Source organism: Heterocephalus glaber, unplaced genomic scaffold, assembly GCF_053883595.1.
Source record: "Heterocephalus glaber isolate CG9 unplaced genomic scaffold, H.glaber_assembly_v1.0 deba00001428, whole genome shotgun sequence".
Classification (NCBI taxonomy): domain Eukaryota; kingdom Metazoa; phylum Chordata; class Mammalia; order Rodentia; family Bathyergidae; genus Heterocephalus; species Heterocephalus glaber.
The window spans coordinates 1,205,005-1,228,245 of NW_028258293.1; the positions used below are offsets into that span (position 1 = coordinate 1,205,005).

Sequence of the window (23,241 nt, forward strand, 5' to 3'; positions counted from 1 at the left end):
GAACTTAACTATTATTTGTTATTTATTCACTATAATAGAAAAGAGTATCAGTAACAAACTACTGAAAATGTTGATTGCTTAAAATCTCAGAAATAGAAAGGACCTAGGTAATTATGTTATTTGACCTCTGTCATTTTATAGTTGAGAATACTATGCTAAGGCCTAACAAGATTAAATGACTTGCTGTGACAAAGTTGGGACTAGAACCAAGATTTTTTTCAGCTCCTAAGTGTTCTTTCCATTCTACTGTAATGTTTCTATTAAATATATTTTAATCCTTTTTCACTGTAATTACCTTTTTAAAAAAACACTGAAATGACTTGCATCTGAATTACCAATTGGGAAAGGGCATATGTCTCCCAACAAACCTAGAAATTTATCTGGAACTAAATATTTTTTTTATGTATTATATATATATATATATATATATATCCCATAATATATAATTTATAATATTAATAATTTATAGCTTATTATTTTTAGCAAAAAAGCTTAATAAAAAGTTGTCCTCTATCCTTGTATTTATTATACAAATGCACACTCATACCTTATTAATTGGAATATAATTGGACCTCTCTATCTATGGGTTTCATATCATAGGTTCAACCAACTGCTCACAGAAAATACTAGGGCAGAAAATGTCCATGTGCACAAACATGCACAGATTTTCTTCCTATTATTCTGTGAACAGTGTAGCATGACAACTGTTTACATAGTATTTACATTGTCTCTGGTATTGTAGATATTGGAAGTACTCTAGAGATGGTTTAACATATATGGGAAGATATGTGTAGGTTATATGCAAATACTATGCCATTTTATGTAATCAAACTTAAGCATATTCAGATTTTGGTATTTATGGTCTTGGAAGCAATACCTTGCAGAATCTGGTAGATGAGTGTAAATTTATTCTAGCTGTTAAGGATTAAGTAATTATTATGGGGGCCAGGGATTTAGCTCAGTGGTTCCACTGCCTGCCTCAAAAATGCAAGGTCCTGAGTTCAATCCCTGGTACCAAAAAAACAAAGAATTAAGTAATTAGGTAGTGTCTATAAGTTCTCCTAGGAATGCTTTACTGATAAAGTGATTTGTTATTATTTTTCATTTCATGATAATTGTAATTATATAAAGGCCTCATTGTAACTCTTGCTATTTTGAAGCCATTAAATGTAGTTTGTCAGAGGTACAAGTTTCAAGCCTATGAAGTAGAGACTTTGACCCTTGAGCTCTTAAATTTCCCTTTATGTTCTATGCATTAGAAAGTATTAAAATATAGTTTTTTATTTGAAGGGAAAATATCAGCTTGCTTCAGAAATAAAAGAAAAAGAAATAGAAGGATTGAAGGAAACATTAAAAGAGTTACAGGTAATGTAATTTAGTTTTACTTAAAAAGTAATTTGCTCGACAAAAGCAATTTGTAGTTTTAGCAAAATATCAGTAAACACTACTAAACATGTAAGCTAGCAAAGCTGACAAAAGCTCATGTTGCAATACATTACATAATTTAATAGATTTTCCTGTGAACCTTAAATGTCAAGTTAGGATTTTTGCTTCATCTTTTATTTAAAAATATTTAAGTAACTTTTATTATTTTTAATAGTAATACAATTGTAGTTTTTAACACTTTATAGATGAGGAAAACAAGTAATGCTCATACAGTATTGTTTATTTACCCATGGTCTTTAAAAATTAAATTAAAACAAAGCAAAACAAAAGATTAGAGGGCCAGGTGTGGTGGCTCAAGCCTGTGATCCCAACCCTCAAGAGGCTGAGGCAGGATCACCACAGGTCAGAGGCCAGTGAGCTCAGTAGAACTACACAGTGAGCCTAGGCCAGCCTGGACTGTACAGCCAGACCCTGTCTCTAAATAAATAAATGGATCAGTAAATGAATGGAAACAAAGACAACAAAAAGTTGAAACAGTATTAATTGACTACTTACCATGGTGTTTATTTTCTGCAAATACAAAGACTAAGAAAACATCACTTTTGCCCTTGCTCAGTCTTACAGAAGACACAGAAGTGCTCTACCACTGGAGACTCGCTCAGTGATGTTTATTAGGGTCTACTGTGTGCTAGCACAGGATATGGCAGTGGGTGGAAGACTCCACTGCCCTTGTGGAAATTGTGAAAAAATAAGGTGAAGCAAAGATTGTTGGGGAAGAAGATATTCCTGTGATTTCCAAGTATTATTCTTAGATAACATTAATTACAGAGAGCAAAATATATATTTACAATGGAAGGGTCCTGAAGATCATCACCTTAATCGGAAGATCGAGTGTAGCATTGCTAATCGTGATTGCAGCCTGCCCAGGGCCACTGTTCTTATGCAGTGAGGGCACACAACTCTACCTGTGTAAGCTTCTGCCCAAAAATATTAACCCAAATCTAATACGAAGGGATGATGAGACAGATTCATACTGTGCGCTGTCCTCCAAGATGGCTGTCTTGCAGTATTAGAAGATTTATTTTTGATAAAAGAGAATAAAGAGAACAGTCATGTGCAATATATGAACTGGATCAGGGAAACTGGATGCTGGATCAGGGAAAATCAAAGCCATAAAAATTAGGACAATGCCAGAGATTTAGCTCAGTGGCACTGCGCCTGCTTCACAAGAGCAAGGTTCTGAGTTCAATCTTGATACCAATAAATAAATAAACAAATAAATAAAATAGGACAATTGGGAACTTTGAACAGGACTTTATAGGAGATGACAGTGAGTCTAACACTAATCTCCTGGGGTGTTATGGGTACCGTGGTTAGACAGACATCTTTACTAGAAAAGTTACGATGACATATCGAGGAGCAATGTTTCCTAATGGCTGTAAGTTACTTTCATGTAGTTCAGGAAATAAAGTATGTGTGTATAAACATACAGACGAGAAAGTATGGAAATATGTTAAACATTGGTGAATCTAGGAAAAGCCAGAAAAAAAATCATTTTTAGAAGGGTATGAATAGGACTTGGGGTTGTATATTTTTTTGTTTTTGGTTTTTTGGTTTTGTTTGGTACTGAGGATTGAACTCAGGACCTTGCACTTTCGAGGGAGACGGTGGAACCACTGAGCTAAATCCCCAGCCTGAGATTGTATGGTTTTAAAATGTATCCCCTTTGTAATTCTTATAGTGGTTGTCTGAGACTAAAAACGTATTTGCATATTCGTATATATTTATATATGTAAATGCATATCTGTTCTATCCCAGTAGCACCATCACAGCCGAGGTGCACCATCTGTGGTGACCCTGGCAGGGGACTGGTGGTCTCAGGTGAAAGAGGTCCATGCAGGCTCTGTTCCTTGGAGTGTCTCTGGCTGGTTACTCTGTGGTCACGAGGGGCCCAGGGTTCTTGTTACCTGGTTAGAAAGTGGTGCAAGTCAAGGTGCTGCTCGGGAGAGGAGACTGGAGTTGCAGCTCCCACTCTGTGACCCTCACATGCAGTCTTGTCAGGGGTGTCAGTCTGTGGTGGACCTGCAAAGGTGCAGTGTTAGCAATGGTTGTGCTGTTCCTCTCTGCTGCTACTGTGGGGTGTCTGGCCAGGGGGAGCTTTGTCCCCCCATGCTTTCAGTTGAAGTGTTCACCAGGGTTTGCATGTGACTGCCTTGTGGCTGGATCTGGACACAGTTCCTGTGAGCTGGGTTGGGAGTGTAACTCAGGGATAGAGCTCCTGCCCCATGTGCACAGAGCCCTGGACCACCAAAAACAAAAACAAAACCTTTCCAGCCGAGGTGCTTGGAGAAATGAGCAGGGAACATATGATCGTGGCTGTACAAGAAAAGCTTCTCTCTTGGCCTTCTTAGCCAGAGCTCTCTGGAGCAGGGTGTTGGCCCAGGCTTTCTCACAAGCCTCCAGTCCTTTCTGGTATGGTGCTCGCCAGGTATTGAGCTGGGATTTCTCTCAGCTGAGTTGCATGCCTGAATAACTTAGTGCAGAGCGCAGGTACCATTAGGCCCCAGAGCTTTGAGTTATACATTGGTAAGGAGTGCTTAGACTGCCGTGAGTAATTTTTTATTCTGGAGAAGGAATAGAAGGACAAACAACAAAAAATAAAGGTCCCAGAGTTGGGAAGGTGAAAAAGCATCCTCATCAACAGATGGTGCTGGAACATGTGGACATACAAATGAAAGAAAAGGTGCTGCACACAAATTTATACCCTTCACAAAAATGAACTCAGAATGAACCACAGACTGGAATGTAAGACAAAAAACTACAAAACTACTATGAGATTACATAGGAGAAAACCTAGTTGATCATGTGTTTGTTGATGACTTTTTAGATGCAATAGCAAAGTCATGATCCATGAAAGATATAAGCTGGGCTTCACTAAAATTAAAAACTTCTGCTCTTCAAGACAAACCATAGATAGAAGAAAATATTTGCAAAAGATAGATACATCTGATAAAAGACTGCTATTCAAAATGTATAAAAAAACTCTTAAAACCCAAGTATAAGAAAGCAACCCACTAAAAAACAGGTTGAAGATCTTTTCACTTTCCCTTTTTTTTCTTCTGGTGTTGGGGGTTAAACCCAGAGCTTTCACATGGAGCTACATCCTGGTCCTTGTCATTTGCTTTTATTTTGAGTCAGGGTCTTGGCAGGTTGCTGAGACTCAAACTTTGAATCCTTCTGCCTCAGCCTCCTAGAGTGCTGATTACAAGCATGCACCACCCAGGCCTGGCTAAAACAGGCCAAAGATATTAACAGACACTTCACCAAAAAAGATATACAGATGACGTAAGCATATGAAAAGATGTCCCTTATCATATGTCATCAAGAAAATGCGAATCAAAACACTGAAGTACTGCTGTGCATCAGTGAAAACGACCACTCTGGAGCACCAACGCCACCAGCAGATGTAGAAGAGGACGGGAGCAACAGGAGCTCTCCGAGCTGCTGGTGGGAGAGCGCAGTGGTACAGCTCTGCCGGGAGTCATTTCGACTTTCTCACAAACTAAGGACGCAGCAAATCACACTCCCGTGTATTAACCCGGATGAACTGAAAACTGCCGAGCACACGGACACTGGCCGCACTCAGTCCGTGTTCCAGGTCTCGGAGCCATCAGGGTGTGTTCCGGTGGTGAAGAGATGACCTAGAGTGGTGGTACCGCAGACTCGGGAATGTCAGTCAGTGTTAAAAGACTCTAGCTGTCCAGCCATGGGAAGACAGAGAAACTTTAAATGCGTATTACCAAGGAAGAGAGAGAAGCTGATCTGCATGATTCCAAATCTCCGACATTCTGGAAAAGAGAAAACTTTATTGTGGAAAAACAGTAAAATGTCAGTGTTGCCAGAGGTTAGGGAGGAGGAAGAAGGGATGATAAAGCAGACCACGAGGCATCGTTAGGCAGGGAAGCCTGTGCCCGGCACTGGTGTGGTAGACATCGTCACAGGTGTCCAGAGCCACAGCGTGCGCCGTACCGGCGTGCGGACTTGGGGTACAGTGGCGCGTCTCTTGGGCTTAGTAGTTGTAACAAGATGCCACAGTGCTGGGGACACGACCGTGGGAGGCTGTGCAGGTGTGAGGTCAGGGAGTCTTCGGGGCATCTCTGCCTCCCTCTCAGTCTTGCTGGGAACTTAAATACGCCCCCTACGTCTTTTAAAAAGCATTCTCAGTCCTACCGCTTTCTAAATGCAATTAGTCATTATCTTCATTACCAGGATGTGTCCTCTTTTTCTTTTCTTTTCTTTTTTGTTGTTGGTACTGGGGATCGAAATTGGGTCCTTGAGCTTGCGAGGCAGACGGCGAAACCACTGAGCTAAATCCCTGGCCCGAGTGTCCTCTTTTTCTTGTTTTTTTTTTTTTGTAATTTACAACATTTGTTTCTGCAGCGTGAAAATTATGTTTTATTTGTTTTGGGAAAATAAAAGTCATTATCCTTTCAAGTAACCTTCCTCAAAGTTTGTATTTTCTCCCTTGTGACTTGTAAGAAGGTAATTTTCGGATCTTCTCACTGTCCTACACATCCCTATACTTCCCCTCCCTCCCTCCCTCCCTCTCACCCTGCATCCCTTTTTTCTTCCCTTCCTTTTTTCTTTGTTTCAGTACTGGGGATTGAACCTAGGACCTTTTGCACTGAGTTACATTTCCAGCCTTTTAAACAACTTTTGTTTTTAAATTTCGAGACAGGGTCTTGCTGAGTTGTCCAGGCTGGGCTCAAACTTGTGGTCTTCTGCCTCAGCCTCCCAGACTGCTAGGATGATAGGATGCACCATGCCAGGCCTCTACATCTTTATCTTTGTGAACTTGAGATATTTTATGTAATTTCCTTAGACCTATCTTCTAGTTCACTAATTCTTCAACTGTGTTTTGTCATATAATTTCTCCATTAAGCTGTTTTTCCTTGACTATAATTTTCTTTTATGGAAGTTTTATTTGGTTTTCATATCTGCTTTTTTAATACTATCTTATACTTTTCTCATACTTTTTATTATATCTCTTATGTCTTTAATCATTTAAAATAATTTTATAATACCTTTGAAATTTGATTATCTCTGATAATTTGGGGGTGGTTAACAAATCTTCCTCCTTGCAATGTCTGCCTGCTGATCCTTCCTCGTTGTAGATCTTCCTTTTTAATGTGGCTCATGAATTTTAAATTGTGAGCCCCTCTGGAGCGATAGATACCATTTCCTGGTGAGGTTGTGTTGTGAATTCTTTATACAGAGCTCCTCTAGGTTTGCTTCCATGCTGAGCCTTGAAGACTTTGCTGAACAGTTCCCAGTGCTCCATTAATTTGTTGTCTAAGGGTGTGTGTATCTTCTATATGAGCTCTTCATTCCCTCTTGAGCTGCACATTGAGAGGTTCAGTTTCTTATGGGATAACCTCTGTTTTTGAGCAAGAGACCCAGACAGAACCACACTTCTTTGTGTTGGTGGCTCTATTTCTCCAGTCCTCCTTTCTCGGGGACAGCAGCTCTTCTGGGCCCTTTCTTTAATCCCCAGATCCCTTGGCTCTGTGCTGTGTGGGGTTCTTGGATCACCAAAGCTTCAGCTTGCATGCTTTCATCGCTCCCTTTGGGTTTCCTTTCTTGTTTCAGGTGTTTGGAAATGTCCTTGCCTTTCTTTTGAACTTAAGCTATTATTTTTTAATTGATGTTATATTTTTCAAACATTTTACATCAGTTCATTCCGCAGTGTTTTTAAAGTCACTTAATTTTTTTCTTTTGAAACTATCCTACACTTACAAAGAAGTTGGAAATACAATACACAGAACTTATTTTCCTGAGTAATTAGAGAAGCATTTGCCAGCCTGATGCTGCATCACCCTGTTACTGTATTGTGTGTCTTCCTTGCAGTCAGGGACGTTTTCCTGTGAAACTATAACAAGCCATCAAAATCAAGAAGCTGACATTGGTGCGTAACTGTCATGTCCAGGGCCCACTTGCTTTTCACTCCTTGTCCCAGCAAAGTATTTTACAGCAGGATCCAGGTTAGAATCCAGTGTTGCATTTAGTTCTTGTACCTCTTTCATCTCTTCCAGTTTGGAGGAGTTCCCCAGTGTTTGCTCGGTTTTTAGGACACTGATGCTCTTGGACATTACAGACCAGTTATTTTATAGAATATTCCTTAATTTCTGGTTGTATTATGTTTCCTTTTGATTAGATTTGGTTTATGTCTTTCTGGCAAGACTATTATAGAAGTAATGCTGTGTTCTTATTGAATTATATCATATAACACAATGCTTTTAGTTTGTTTCATTATTGATGTTCACTTTGATAATTAAGGTGCTATCTGACATGTTCCTCCTCTGTAAAGTTACCCTTTACCTCTTTGTATTTAGAGTATTTGGTAGGGAGGTACTTTGAAACCATATAAATATCTCATTTCTCACAAAACTTTTGATGTTTATTTTTATACCATTATGGACTCAGTTTTTATTCAGTGGATTAAAATCTATGACTGTCATTTATTTTCATGTTCAAATTATCCTTGGTTTCGCCAGCAAGAGTTCATTTAAGCTGGGTTTTTAGTCTCTGACATGTCTTCATTATTATTTTAGCACTTTCCAGCTTTCAAATAAAAATCAAATATTCCAGGATCATGGTGTACTTTACCTGACCTTGGCTTGGAACAAACTGTTTCTCTGTATTGAACTGGCTCCTATTAGCAGAAAAGTGGTACTCAGAAGATGAGATCTGGGCATTGTCCCACTCGGGGCTGTGAGGTGTCAGTGCTTCCAGGAGCTCCAAACAGAACTGGGGGATGTATGCAAGCATTTATAGACACATGCATGTGCACACACACTTACAGTTATCCTTTATTTCTGTGTCTGCTTTGATTTAGAACCATTAATTCAAACCGTGTCCAAGCATGGTCTCCAAGCACAGGGGTAGTTTAGTTTATTTCTCTCCTGTCTACTCTTTCCTTCTGACTTTCATTATTGTCAGTATGTTTACATATTTGATAAATCTTCCTGTGTGTAGTCACTCGGTTATTCTGGCATCTGCTCCTTCTTCATGTGGAGACCATCCTTGCCCAGTGTGGATTCTGACACCTCGAGCTAGGTCGCCCTTTTACTGGGTTCACCTGCCCCTCCTTCCTCCCTTCCTGTGCTGGGGGCTGAGTCCAGAGCCTTGCTCTTGCTAAGTACATGTCTTCCCACTGCGCTGCACCCCACAGCAGAGGGTTCTCCTCCCTGGGGACCTCTGTCCTCCATCAACCTGGCTCCTATTCTGCAGCACTGTGGCCATCACTTCCTCAACACTTCTTCTTGGATCCTCACCTTGTCCTGCCTCACTGCGTGGACCTGGGCCTGGGTCATTGTGAAAGAGAGAAGGGTTAAATGTTCTAACATTGTATTTTGAGGGACTTTGTTTAAAGGAACATAAAGTACAATTAATGAAAAAATTAGTAGGAAAATAAGGTTTGCTCTAAAAAAGTGTGCTTTTAGTGAACTTTCATTGCATTTTGCTTCATAAAGTGTAATATAATCATTAGAAAGGTAGGTATCTGTCATCTTTGAAATTTCCTTCTACAGCTAATGTTAATTAATATAGCTATAGCTTTGTTTCTTTACTAGACAGATACCTGTATCTGCTATTATAAACCAAAGTGTATGTGATTTTTAGGATTAAAAAATAAAACATTAAATATAACATGCATAAAAATATTGTGTTTCAGTGTAATTATCTTACTTTCAAATTCAACTTTGTGTCAGAAAAGCAGCCATGTGGTACTTTTATAAATTAGGCATTACTCTAGTGGCATTGATAAAATAGAGTGGTGGATTGTAATTCAGGAGGACTAGAATGTGAAGGTTATGTGTCTGAAAAGCAGTGGTCTCAAGTAATTTGGCAAGTTTGCTCTACATCTATTAGTTTTATCTATGGGTAATGGTAGCAGATAATATTCAGTAATAGACTAATAGTCCCTTAAATTTTGTCTTTTGAGTTAAAAATTTTCTAGCTGACCACTATCTTACTTTGCTTCTGTTCTGTATGCCTTATAAATACTCTGCTTTCACCCAGGCATATGTCTTTAAAATGTGATCTGCACAGCAGTGACTTCCACATGTATATTTCCAATCCTGAATCCAGCTGGGATTAACTATTTGGTGTTTCTGCCTAGATCTCTGAAAGACATCTCAAACTTGACATGTTTAAAACCAAATTCCTGCAATTCCCCTTTCTGGAAAATTAGCTTCTCCCTGCAAAGTGTATTTAGGATCTGGCTACTTGTCACTACATCTGCTACTTGCACTCTAGTGCTGTTCACCATCCCCTTTCATCTGGATTATTACTGTAATGTGTAAAGTGGTTCTCCTGCCACCACTTTTGTTTTCTTCTCATGTTCATGTATCATCAGAGCTGTCCTTTGAAAAAAACTGCCTGTTACTGGGGACCCCTGAAACATTACTGGAAACCTCTGCAGTAGGCTTCAGTCTCCTACTCATTGTATGATGCAGACCTGAGGAAAAAAAACCTAAAAAGATAGAACTAAGAGGCAGAAAGTGGGAGCCATGACAACCAATGCTGGTACAACTGACAAAGGCACTGGCCAGTCCAAGCCACTGATTTTTATTGGTGTAAACTGGGGTAAAGGAGAGCTATGTGCAAGGATAACACTATGTGTAAAGATGTGCAGTTCATGCGGTTTCTATGGAAATTAAGCAAGGCTCACAAAAGACAAATCATTCTCGAATTAGGAACAAAATAGAGTATCTATGGTTGTAATTAGAACACTGCCCTTCTAGTTAGAAGGTTTTAGTTGTGGGAACGGAATTTGGATGTGAGTCACTCTGACCTCAGCACATAGGCTTCGGCTGGACTCACTGCTATAAACAAGCCAGTTGTGGGGCTAGCTCCTCACAGCCTACACTGCTTACAGCCTGCTTTGGGCATGATCAGTACTGCAGCCTGTGTTATCTTTGTGCTTGGAACTCTCTGGTGGCTTCCTGTCTCATTCCTTTCAAAATTTAAATCCTTGTGTTATGGTTTAGGTGTAAAATGTCCCCCAGAAGTCTCATGTATGTCACAGTAGGTTTTTCACAGGGCGATTGTGTCACAAGGGCTCTAGCTTCATCAGTGGGGTGACCCCTCCATGAGGCTATAATCTGCTAGCATTACTGGGAAGTGGTGGGAAGTGAGGAAGCTGTGCCTCCTGGAAGGCAGCAGGTCATGGGTGTGGCCTCAGGGACTACATCTGGTCCACAGCCTCTTCCCCTCTGTCTTCCAGCGCTCCTCCACAACACCTTTCCACCATTTTTCTGCCTTACCACAGCTGCCTCGAAACTTCTGAGACCATAAGCCAAAGTAAATCTTTCCTGCTCTAAGTTGTTGTTCTCAGGTTTTTGGTTATAGCTGCAGAAAGCTGACCAACATATCCTTGCATGCATCACAAGGTCTATTCTGATTTGGGTCCTCCTCCTCTTACCCATCTCTGAACTCATCTTTGGCTGCTGTTCCCCTGCTTACCCCTTTCCAGGCATGTAGACTTCCCTGCTATCCTAGAACACACCAGTGTTATCCCTGTAGGGCTTTGTATTGGCTGAAATAGTCTAGTCAAGTCTTTACTTAAAAGGTGCTGCCTCCAAAAGGTCTTTCCTGGTCATCCTATGAAATCCCCTTCTGTCGTTTATTATTTTTCTTTAGCACTCATCAGTATCGAATATAGCATCTATTTAATTTATTTATATTGCTCATGGTTTGTCTTGCTGAGAATCTAAGCCAGTGTTGTACCCCAACCATCTATATCAATATTTTTCCTACACTGAGCATTCAGTATTTGTTGAAGGAAGGAATCACACATTACCCATCCCATCAAGATGAACTGAAAACATCAACTTGTTCATGGCAGTAGGTTAAAGAATTTGTTTCATAGGAAATGTGAAGAAATTATTGAATTTTTATGTAAAATTTAAGCCAGGTGTGGTGGTGCACACTTGTAATCCCAGCACTTTGTGGACTGAGGCAGGAGGATCACGAGTTCAAGGCCAGCTTGAACTACACAGTGAGACCCTGTCTCAAAAAAATTAACAAATGTATGTACAGTTTAAAAAATGAGCATTCATAAACAGCTGGTTGGAATTTAACTCAGCCACTCTGGAGGACTGTGTAACAACTTTTAAAAGCCTACAAAGTGAACAAATGTTAGAGGTGCTGCTTCTTGGAATTTATCCTGATAAAGTGAACAACTACAAAATTCTAGGTACAAGCATTTTATTTTAGAATAATTTATAACATAAAAAATTGAAAATCGAGTAAACCTATAAACCGGAGAGTGCTAAGGTAAACTACGATCAAATGAAACAGTGGGGTACTTTGTAGCTGTTAAAAGTTATGTTGTGTGCTAACCGGTCACAGAAAGGTGTTTGTCACATGTTAGATAAAAAGAGGTTATAAAGTAGTACATCTATTATCATCACTCCCCTGTCTCTCTTTTAAAGTATAAATGCATTTAAAAGCAACTAAAAGGATCTGGAAGTACTGAGTGTTAATGACACCCAGGGTTTGGAGATGATTTACTTGTTTATAATGACTTTTATGCTTAACTGTTCGTTCAGGATTTCTTCTGTGAACTCCCCTAGACTGGTCTCTCTCTACCCTTTCGTGTTTGTCTTAGTAGCTGTCCGCATTAACATAGTGTACCCGTCACTCAGGTTTATTGTCTGTCTGCACCACTCTTGCTAGGAAGAAAGCTGTTTAGTTCACTGCTGTAATCCAAGAACCTAGGGGGATGCACGCGCGCGCGTGTGTGTGTGTGTGTGTGTGTGTGTGAATGTTTAGGGCAGTGTATTATTGTTATAAGGAAGAGAGCTATTGTAAGTAAAATTTTGTATACAATGCCACATTTTATAGCATGCAATTTTATTGTGAGAAGGAACTTGTAATAAACACTTTTAATGAGCTTTTCCTCTTTATTTTTTCAAGGTTTCTAAATATTCTTTACAGAAGAAAGTAAGTGAAATGGTAAGGAAATGACACAGCACATATTTCTCCCACCTGGATTAGTACCTAAGATGTACAGTGCTTTTGTGAATATAAATGTGATATTTATAGTTTAAAAAACTAGGAATAGTTGAAAGTGGATATTGCTATCACCTTTAAAGCCTGGACTTGTAATTTCAATTCAGTACAGCTTAAATGAATTTTCACAAATTTATTGCAGTACTTTTATATTATAAAATAAAATGTGAAACCTTTATTTTTATGATATTTTCTAGATATTCATACAAACATGTTGTTATTTATTATAAAAAATTGAAATAGATTAAGTGGCATTTGGGATGTGGTATTCATCTTTTATGTTCTACATTTAGATGTGGTGCTTACCATTGTTCAACAAGTATTTGTTGTGAATTCCTCTTTCCATGTATATAAAAAAATAAATATTTTTGTTTTTACAGGACAAAATTATATGGAATATTTGCTGTGATATTCTTCCTTTCTATCTCTATTTGATTCCAGTGCGTGTGTGTGTGTGTGGTTTTGATTGAGGAGAATTCTCCTATATACACTTAAATTTTTAGAAAGCTTCTTATGTGGGTTAATGCTATTTCAACCTTTATTCTTTGAAGCAGACTGTAAAGCAAGTAAAATTAATTTTTGAGTCTAGCTTCTGACTCTTTATGACATTAACTATAGAAACATAAAGTAGTATTTTGCTTCTTGAAATTGTTTTGATGTGTTAGAAAATAAAAGAGCGTATAGAGAGATTGTTAAGCTTGATTGACTAAAAGATGTGAAATTCTATTGCTGTTCAACTGGAAAGAATAAAATAATATTGTCAGACTATTTTAAACTGTGATTTTAATTAAGAAGCTGCAAAACTAGATTCCAGTTTGGCTTTAAGTACCATGACATTTGTTCTGAAAGTCATCTTCAACGCAACAGTGATTTTACACAAAGTATAGTGAAATTGAATAATATGTCCTTTGACCTGGGAGATAAAGCTACAAGTTAAAGATCAAAGGCAACATAAAATGTCCTTTATTCCAGTTTAAAATTTTATTAAACTCATGCTTAATAATCTTTAAAAAACAAAGAAACATGTAGTATACTTACCTAGTTTTGGTCACTTCCAAGCTTTTGGTGGTTGTGAATTATAACCTGCTAAAATAATATTTGAGTTAGAGTCATAATGTTTTTTTCTGATAGTTTAAAGCATTATATCACTTTTCATTAAAGTAATTTTAAATATTGATCCATACATTTAATATCTTATGCCCACTCTGACAAAATGTTTATTTTTTTAATTTAAAAAGTAAAAATAATCTTTTTTCTAAACATTTTGATATATCTCTATCTTACATAATAATTCTTAATTTTTCTTATATCATTCTTATATAATTTATGTTGTCTTTTCTTTACTAAAAGTTAATCGTTTTTAGAGCAGTACATCATTATTTTATATTATTTGGCTCTGTGTGCAAAACAGGACCAAGATAGACACTAGTGTCAAGGCAAGAGTTTGAGGAGTAGTAACATTTAGTGTCTTAAAAGAAATGATTTAAAAAATAGTGTAAGAAACTTTTAACAGAAGTTCATGATACCTTACAGGTGAGCACTAGTAAATTTCTGTCTTTCGGGAATTCAATAAACTGACTTTCTTGTAGAGGTGGTGTTGATAGATTAATACATCACAAATCAAAAGTTTTATCTTTCTCTAAAACTATTCAAACCTCTTTTCAAAAAACATCAGTCATTACCAATAACAAGAATGCAACAAAAACATGTTAAAGAGAAACTTATACAACATTAAATTAGCCACTGTTGTGATTTGGTCATGGAGAAAAACCTTTCCTGTTATGTTTGGTGATTACTGTGTAGATGATATGTTGTGTGATTAAATGTATAGGTGACTGTCACATGGCTGTGTATGTTAATACTGCATAATGCAGTAAAAACTCATCAAGTCACGTTTCAGTCATATTTTATTTCTCTTTTGATACATCACTTTCCTTTGAAGAGAAAATTTGTAAGAAAGATTTCTTCTTTATTAAAAGCAGTTTCAATATTGGAGATTTTGTTATGGCAGTGAATAACCACGTGTTTTCTTTCAGAGTAGACTGTTTTAAAACTGAAGACTTGTCTGGAAATAACTTCCTGATTTTAAATGTTATGTATGTATGTATATATACATTAGCAGTGTAAAGATTTTCCAAGTGGTATGTGCCTTAAATTTGTGACTAACAAAGTAAAGATATCTTTTAAAAGATGCCATTGGTTTTTAAAAGTTGAATTTTATAACTCCATTGATTTAGTTTGGGGTCATAGTAAAGAATTTAAAGAGTGAGTTGCAAAGTTGGAAATTAAGAATATATGATGTTTTAGATTTTTATATTTTCCTCTGAATTTATTCATAACTAATTGTCTTATGGGAAATCAATTTTGTCTTCAAAAGTTTTTAAATTAATCTCATTTAATTTAAAACGAGGCACACATGTGTTTAGAAAGTAATACATCTGGACATTATTTTCTTGTGGACTGAGTCTTGTATTTAATGGTAAAGTTGTGTAAAAGAAAAAGCCAATTTTGGGCCGGGGATTTAGCTCAGTGGTTTTGCCGCCTGCTGGGCAAGCTCAAGGACCCGAGTTTGATCCCTGGTACCAAAGAGAAAAGAAAAAACTAATTTAAATCTATCACAGAGGTAAAAAGAACATAATGTACTTAGTGTACACTATGTACTTAATTATTAGTCACCTCAATAAAATAAGCTTTATTTCCTATTTGATATAGTATGTAATATGAAAGTTTTAATAATAGTTGTGCCATTACTTTGTTATTCTTTAAAATGTTCTTAGATCTCTTGTAGTTATTACCAATTTCATTTTGTTGTTGTTTCTCAAAGAATTTAAAACTGCTTATTATAATCCTGCAGTTAGTGGCAAACTTAACAACAGATTTCTTCATACATCGTCAGAGCTGTCAGGGCAGCCAGCTGAGTTCAGATGCTGTGTGTGGGCTGAGGAGCTGTCAGTGCTCATGTGATCTGGAAGTCGTTAGTGTTTATCATGTTCACTGAGTAGGCTAATGTATCTGAAAAACAGAATTATGTCGTGGAAAAAAATGAAATTACATTTTTATTGAATTCAACTTCGGCTTCAGAAAAGGATGTTGAAGTAGAGTATATCACAAGTTAATGTGTGTAGCTCTAGAATAGGAAATGCCTATGAAATCTCTTTGGCCTTTGCTGCATTTTTTGTTGTTAACAGAATTGCGAATCTTTTCAAGCATTGACTCCCTACCACTTTTCAGTTGAAAAGTTAAGTCTGTTTTTGGGATCATGTATTAATATATAGTAGAGAGTTTTCTCTTGAAAGCTCCATACATATTTGAATTGAAAAATTTATTGAATTAAAAAAAATGGCATATAACCAGTTCTCAGTGAAATCCTACTGGGTTTTTACACATCTTTCAGAGTTATAATTCTTTCCATCAGGAGTTAAATGATATTTTAGAGGAAGTGAATATGCCTTATTATTTTTCATTGTTTAGCTATTGCAATAGTAACTACCTCAGTTATAAGATTTCTGGGGGTTAAGTATATTTGTCAACAGCTAATTCAAATGACCAAGTAATGATGTTGAAAAGCCCACAGGAGGGTATGAGAAACTTTGAACTGACCTGTTGTAATCATTACTGACTATATTATAACTTTGGTTAAAATCATTAAAAAATAATTTTGAAAAAGTTAAGGCTACCATCAGACTTATCAGTATAGTTAGGTACAGCTTAAATTGTGTGTTCTTGATTAATATAAGAGAAAGATCTGCTTATTCTATATGTTAATTAAAACTTTTAAAGATACCTTTATCAGTTGAAGAATAACAAATCATTATATCGTGATTATTATGTAGTAGGATCTGTTCTTAGTGCTTTATATAAATTCATTTTATCTTTACAGCAACCCTATGAAGGAGATGCTGTGATAATCTCCACTTTAAGATAGAGTGATTTGCCCCAGGTCATGTTAACTCAATCACAGAGACAGGATTTAAGCATGCACAGAGTAACTTTTAACTACTGTGCCATCCTACCTGTACTTTGCTTTTACATAGTAAAAAATGGCTGTGGATAACTTACACAAACAGAAATTCAGAGGAGGTGCCCAATCAACCAGAGTGGAGAATATGTTTGGGAATGAATGGGGATCAGAGTAACTTTGGCGTTTGTGAGGCAGGAGATAGAAAGCCAAACATACCAGTTTGGACAGGGCCACCACCAAACTTTTTCAGTTTTGTAGTCTTTTTGTTCAAGATTGAAATGGCAGAAAGGTAGATCAGTTGGTTTATTCTGGGTAATATGCCTTTCCCTTCAATAGGGGAGAATGAAACTTGTCAATTTTATTACTATGAAACTAGTGAGGAAGAATCATTTCAGTAAAATAAATGATGGTACTGGTAGTATTAGGTAAAGGAAATGGATACTGGTTAGGTAACTTCTACAAACACCCACTGTTGGAACTCTGCAGGATAACAATAACTCATTCAGAAGACAAGTATTGAATGCCAATTGATGGGCCTATACTGTTCTTTTTGTTTTGTTTTTGCACTGTTCTTCATGGAAGCTGAAGCAGTTAAAAAAAAGTTTTAAGGTCAATCAATGATTCTGCTAATGTCAAGATTTTTTTAAAGCCTTTAAAAAGTATTATTGATTCTATTAACATAATTTTTGGGGGTGGTACTGGCAGTCGAACCCAGGGCTTCACACATACTAAGCAACTTTCAAAAGTTAAAGTCTATTCTTAAGTATGGTAAAAGTATCTATGTTAGCTGAAAGCAGTGGAGACCTTTATATTATAAGTAGGGTCCAATTTTTACCAATTACGTCTCTAGTTTAAGTGGATTTTCTACTACACTATATTGCCTTCCTGTCACAGAAATATTGTCCATGTCTTCTATTTTGTAATGCAGTGTAAAGGTGCTGGGTCATTAAAAATAATCTCAAAAATTACTTGAGTTTTGATAATGTGCATCAAATTTATGCTTACAAACTGAAAGAACAAAGAATAAAAATAATGATCTAGGTAGGTCCTGATTATCCAGATGATCTGTTAGAGAGAAAAAAAATTTACAAGTACCAAGATTGTTGCTTTAATCTCCCTCACTATTTTTAGTGCTAGATTGATTAGCTTTTTATATATAAATAAAAGTCACTTGATTTTGAAAAAGAAATTGTAAACAATGGAAGCATTACATGAGGTGACTATTTTGTTACAGGTAAATGGTGTGCTTTATTTTACATAGACTTAGTAATAGCTCCTAACATTTTCTTCCTGGTGGTGTAGTTCTAGAGTATTTCTTCGTGACATTTATTTTTGGCATATTATTAAGAGGAGTTGTTTACCACTGTATGTTGCATAGCATATGTTTATATTATATGGATAACTTTAAAATTTATTCTTTAAAATAGGAACAAAAGGTCCAGTTCCATCTTCTGGCTAAAGAAGATTATCATAAGCAACTGAATGAAATTGAGAAATACTATGCTACAATAACAAATCAATTTGGATTGGTAAAAGAGAATCATGTAAAGTTAGACCAAAATGGTAGGTGTTATCTTGTTTAAACTTACATATTCATTAAAGTCTATTGAAATAGACTTATTTATCATGAATAAATCGAACTTAGCAGATATGAGTAATAGTAAATGACCATTTAATGAATATTAAGTAATTGTATACATTGTATTGACACTATTTTCTCTGTCCAAGTTAGTGATATTTTCTTTGAAATATACCATGAGTACGTTTTCCTAAATGTCTTTCATATTACAGTGCAAGAAGCAATACAATTAAACAAAAGACTTTCAGCTTTAAATAAAAAACAAGAATCTGAAATATGCAGCTTAAAGAAGGTATGATTGATATAGTTTTATATTAGTAAGTAAAAATTATAGCCTAAAATAGTCTTACACAATATTACTAGAAAACAGTGGGTAGAGATTTTTAGTAGGAAAAGTATAGATTCATAAACTTTGAGTTATGATTCCAGTGATGTAATGAATGAATTTGCTCCAGCACATCCAAAATACTTTTTCTTTGACTTGTGATCGTTGGCTTGCACTTTTATGCTAATACAAATAACCAGTGTGCATTCACTACATGTCAGCTACATTAGCACTATTCATTCATTCAGTCAGTGTTTACTGCTGACTTCTGTGTGCCAGTGCTGTGTGGCACTAAGGGCACAACTATGAAGAAAATAAAGCACATTCCTATTTTTGTAAGGTTTATAGTCCAGTGGGGGAGTTAGACATAAAATAAATATATAGACAAAATAATTTAAAACTCACAAATGATCTGGAGAAGTTAGGACGTGATGATATAAGAGTCAGCTTTATTGGATTGGGGATGAAGGGTGCGGGGGAAGGAATGTTTCCGCATAGAGAAGAGCATGGACAAAAGCCTTGAGGCAGGGGAGAATTTAAGACTGAAGAACTAGAAAAGGTCTGGTATGGCAAGAGTGTCACGAGTGAACATTCATTGTGTTTTACTTAACACTAGCATCCCCTTCTCCTTCCTCACCTTATCTGAATTTTTGTTTTGATGTCTCCAGCTTTAGAACTGAGCCCTAAATTGGCAGAAGCCATAAGCATACTTCTTAACTCATGCTAGCCATTGATTCCAGAGCAGATAAATGACCTGAACTGCTGGCTATAAACCAGGAAAAATGTAACCCCTAGTGTGGCTTGCAGACCCCCACAACCACAAGAGAAGCCAAAGAGGGCACACTTCCTATCAAAGTGGAAGTGACATAAAAATGCCTCTTCCTTCATAACATTGTTATGAAGTCCCTGTATCCACCAAGTCTGCATCTTCCCCTACTGCTGGGCTTTCAGTCATGTGAGCCAGTAGTCCCCATTCATACTTAAGTCAGTTTGGTCAAGGCTAGTTCAGTTTTCTGTTATTTGTAACTGAAAATACTCAAACTGATAAAAAGGAGAGGAAGGGCCAGGAATTTAGCTCAGTGGTTCCACCGCCTGCCCTGCAAGCACAAGGATCCAAGTTCGATCCCTGGTACCAAAAAAAAAAAAAGAGGAAGAAGAAATTGTTAAGGCCTTGTACTTTCTATAATGCGTCTCACTTCCTTCCTTTACTCTCGTAAAAGCCCCAGCTCAAATAACACCACTTCAGATCACTTTAGAACCACCTCCCTATCCTAGCTAAAGTGCATTTAACTTGTGGTTATTCCTTTGTGTGCAAAATATCTTCCGGGCTTTCCTTTAGATCCAGACTTACGCCTGGAAAACTTACCTGTATGAATTGCGACAGTGGGCTTTCTCTATTTTCTGTGCCTCTTGAGTTGGGCCAGTGGAGCCTGGACAGGACATGGGAGGAGGAAAGAGTTTTAAGTCAGGGTGTTTGTTCCCCTACTATGTTCATGTGATGTCCCTTTGGGCTGACCACCCCCTGCAGCAGGTTACCATTCCTTTCAGGTTGGCCCGTGCTTCATAATGGCCTCTTTTTTGGGTTGCAGTAAACTTCTTGTTCTTTTGGGCCTAGGAATGGTGACAGCTCCATTTCTGTGGGACCTGCAACTTGTACCACCCTTATGTTCCTTTGTATCCTGTCCACTCCTTTGTGAATAAATCATCGTCAAAGCATACTAATCCATGAATGCCATCTGATTCCTGGAGGGATTCTGACTCTATGGTTGGTTAGTCTGTGTTATGGTTTAGATGTAAAATGTCCCGCAAAAGCCTTGCGTGTTCAGAGATAGGGTGTTTCGAAGGTGCCTGCAGCGTGGGGGTGCTATACTCACCAGAGGATTCATCCACTGATGAACTCATAGCTGAATAGGAGCTGGGGTCTGATTAGAGAAGGTGCTCACTAGGACTGTTGCCTGGAAGGGTGAGTTCTTGTCCCTGGGCCCTCCCTTCTCTCTGTGGCCCTGGCTGCCATGGGTTAAGTAGCTTCTCTCTTCCATCCCTTCTACCATGCCGTTTCTGTATTGGAGCCAACAGCCATGTGATGAACCCTCTGAAACTAAGAGACAAAATAAACCTCTCCACCTCTAAGTTGCAGCTATCAGGCATTTTGTCCCAGGAAAGGGAAAGTGACTAATAACAGGCTATAACATTATTAAGGCCAAGGTTATGAATTCAAATTCTAACTAGGCTAGTTGACTTAGGACAAGGAAAAAATCTATTCAAAATGGAAGATTTCACACGTTACAGTTTAGTTCTAAAATGTCCCCCAGAAGTCTCATGTGTTCAGAGGCCAGGCTTTTGGAGGGAGATTGGCTCACGGAGACTCTGCACTCATCAGTGGTCCACTGATGAGTTCATGGCAGACAGTGCTGTTAGGGGTGGAGCATGATTGGGGGAAGTAGGTCATAGGGCGTGACCCGGAAGGGTGTGGTCTTATCCCTGGTCTTCCTTTTCTCTCTGCTTCCTGGCTCACCTGGGTTGAGAACCTGTCCTCCTCCAGCCCTTTCCTCCATGCTTTTTCTGCCTTGAAGCCACCCAGCCTGGAGTGAACACTCGGAAACTGTGAGCCAAAGTAAACGTCTCTCCTCTAAGTTGTGGGTGTTGGGATTTTGACCCAGTGATAGGGAAGTGACTAATGCACACACCAAGCCTCACCTAGCCATCTTTTCACAATTCATTTTGAATTCAAGGGATTTAAAAAAAATGAATGATGGGGTTCAGATGCATTATTTATCTACTAATTTAGGACAGTATTGTCATCTCGACTCAAAAGGAGGCTGCTTGCTTGCTTATTTATGTATTTAATTGGAGATTTAATCCTGGGCTTTTGTACTGAGCGAATCCTCACCCTGCCACCCTGCCCCCTTAAGATAAGATCTTGTGCAGACCATAAATTGCTCTGGCTGGGCTGGAACTTGTGGTCCTCTTGCCTCAGCTTCTGGGATTATAGACATGTAGCCACCACATCCAGCTAGGATTCTGCTTTTAAAAGGAAAAAAGCCCCCCATCTACGCATTTATACCTTTTTATATACATAGAATTTCATTATTTGAAGTTACTGTATTCAGTGTAACAGGTGTTTTCTCCAGCAGTCTGGATTCCAGTGCAAGTAAGTGGGAAGCACAGAGTTCCTTGGATCCTGTCCGAAGCTTGTGTAAGCCCTCAGTGTCACCTGCACCAGTGCTCCATGCTCGCAGTGCTTTGGAGTTTGGTGACTCTACATATGTAGGGTGGTTTTGTTTGTTTGTGGAGTCCGGGAGCAAACCCTGGGCATCATGCATTGCTCTACCACTGAGCTACACTCCAGCCCTGGTGTCTGTCTCATTTCGATCTCCAACCCCCTGGTTACATGTGACATTGTGAGTCTATTCATATGCTGACTTGCTGTCTATATATCTTCTTTGGTGAGGTATCTGTTTGTCTTTGGAGCATTTAAATTTTTTTACATATAATTATTGGACATATGGTACAGTATGGTATTTGATATAAGTATATAATCTGTGATGATCAAATCAGGGTAACTAGCATCTCCTTAAACATTTATCATTTCTTTGTGTTGGAACTCTTCTCTCTTGTAGTTCTTTATAAAATGTATAATTGTTGTAAACTATGGCCACCTTACTGTGCTGTACAGAATTAAAATATATTCCATATAATTGTATTTTGATACCTGTTATTTAGCTTCCATTTCTCTTCCTCCTTCCCCCTCCTAACCTCTAGTGACCATTGCACTAGTCTTCATTTCTATGAAAATCAACTGTTTTAGCTTCCACATGAGAGAGAATATCCAATATTTAGTATTTTTGTTAGTGATTTAAGAATTAAATAATATCCATAAAAATTTTCTGATTATATTAAACTATTGATATACCTTTATTCTGTTAGTTATTGTACTATTGCTAAAAGAGTATACCTTGTAAATATCTGTAATTATTGTTTTTTCATTAAATAAAAAGAAAAGTTTCATGGTAAGAAAATAAGCTATTCTGTTTCTAACGTACAGTTGAAGACACTGACCTGAAGATTAGATGGAGCTCATGTGAATCCATGGAGACAGACCCTTGGCAGATTTATTGAGAGGGTGAAGAATGTCTCTTTCTCGGCATGAGTGGATGGGGCGCTTGCAGGAAAGCTTGCCTCTGTCCCAGGCCTTGTGCTCTCGGCCAGGTCCACCTGGACCGGTTGATGGCTAGACGGTGGCTGGCTCTGACACTCTAGAAAGCCTTGTGTCAGCGTCTGTGCAGCCAGGTTGTTCTTACAGGAGAGACTGTGCTGGGTTTTGACTTCAAAGTCTAAGTAATGGCAAGCATGAGCAATATAAAATATTTTAAGAGCCAGTTTTTAATATTTTATGTATTTGAGGTACACTAGTTTTATATTTTGTATATTTTATGTAGCTTTTTAATAAACACTTTTTATTTTTGACTTTCTTTTTGCAAAGCTAATCAAATCTACTAACATTGGTTATCTCACTCAGTTAAAACTGTTAATCATTAATTTTCCCCAGGATAATGTTCATTTTTCTTTTATACTGTTCTGTGATTTTGTCCAGAACAGTTACGTTATTGGTTTATGATAAGGTAGAATTCCTTTCAGACTTACTTGTTAGATACACTGAGTATTGCAGTGCTGAGTGCTGGGTTCACCATGATGGCATCGCGAGGAAGGCCCGATGCTATCTGTGAGCAGCACTCGAGGCCTCCGCCGTTTATCTGAGCAGCGTTGGTCACCGAGGAGATAGTGATGTGAAGCAGACCACCCCTGCCAGAGAGGGAGGTGCAGGAGAACAGCATGGTATTTATGGCTCTAGGAACTATGCGTTGTAATTTAATGAGATCAAAGCATGTGGTGTTTATTTGCTGCACTAGCAGC

The 23,241-nt window shown here is 37.7% G+C and overlaps 1 protein-coding gene and 1 long non-coding RNA gene across 5 annotated transcripts in view; one reads left to right on the top strand and one right to left on the bottom strand.

The window, feature by feature from the left end:
- The window catches only part of Ccdc73 (coiled-coil domain containing 73), a 100,268-nt gene that overhangs the window by 41,222 nt on the left and 35,805 nt on the right, over positions 1-23,241 (top strand). For all 3 annotated transcript variants that reach the window (XM_021263981.2, XM_021263991.2, XM_021263989.2), the window contains exons 6-9: positions 1,291-1,365; positions 12,367-12,405; positions 17,851-17,986; positions 18,215-18,294. In XM_021263981.2, the coding sequence (XP_021119640.2) occupies positions 1,291-1,365; positions 12,367-12,405; positions 17,851-17,986; positions 18,215-18,294 (330 nt within the window). The remainder of the gene's footprint in view (positions 1-1,290; positions 1,366-12,366; positions 12,406-17,850; positions 17,987-18,214; positions 18,295-23,241) is intronic.
- LOC106009948 (uncharacterized) lies at positions 515-23,155 on the bottom strand. Of its 2 annotated transcripts, none has more exons than XR_001183905.3 (4): positions 22,387-23,155; positions 19,694-19,757; positions 13,501-13,548; positions 515-3,468 (listed from the first exon to the last, which is right to left on the bottom strand). It is a non-coding gene; the product is annotated as an uncharacterized LOC106009948 (long non-coding RNA). The 2 variants fall into 2 exon arrangements; XR_015451397.1 differs by having other exon boundaries at positions 515-5,234.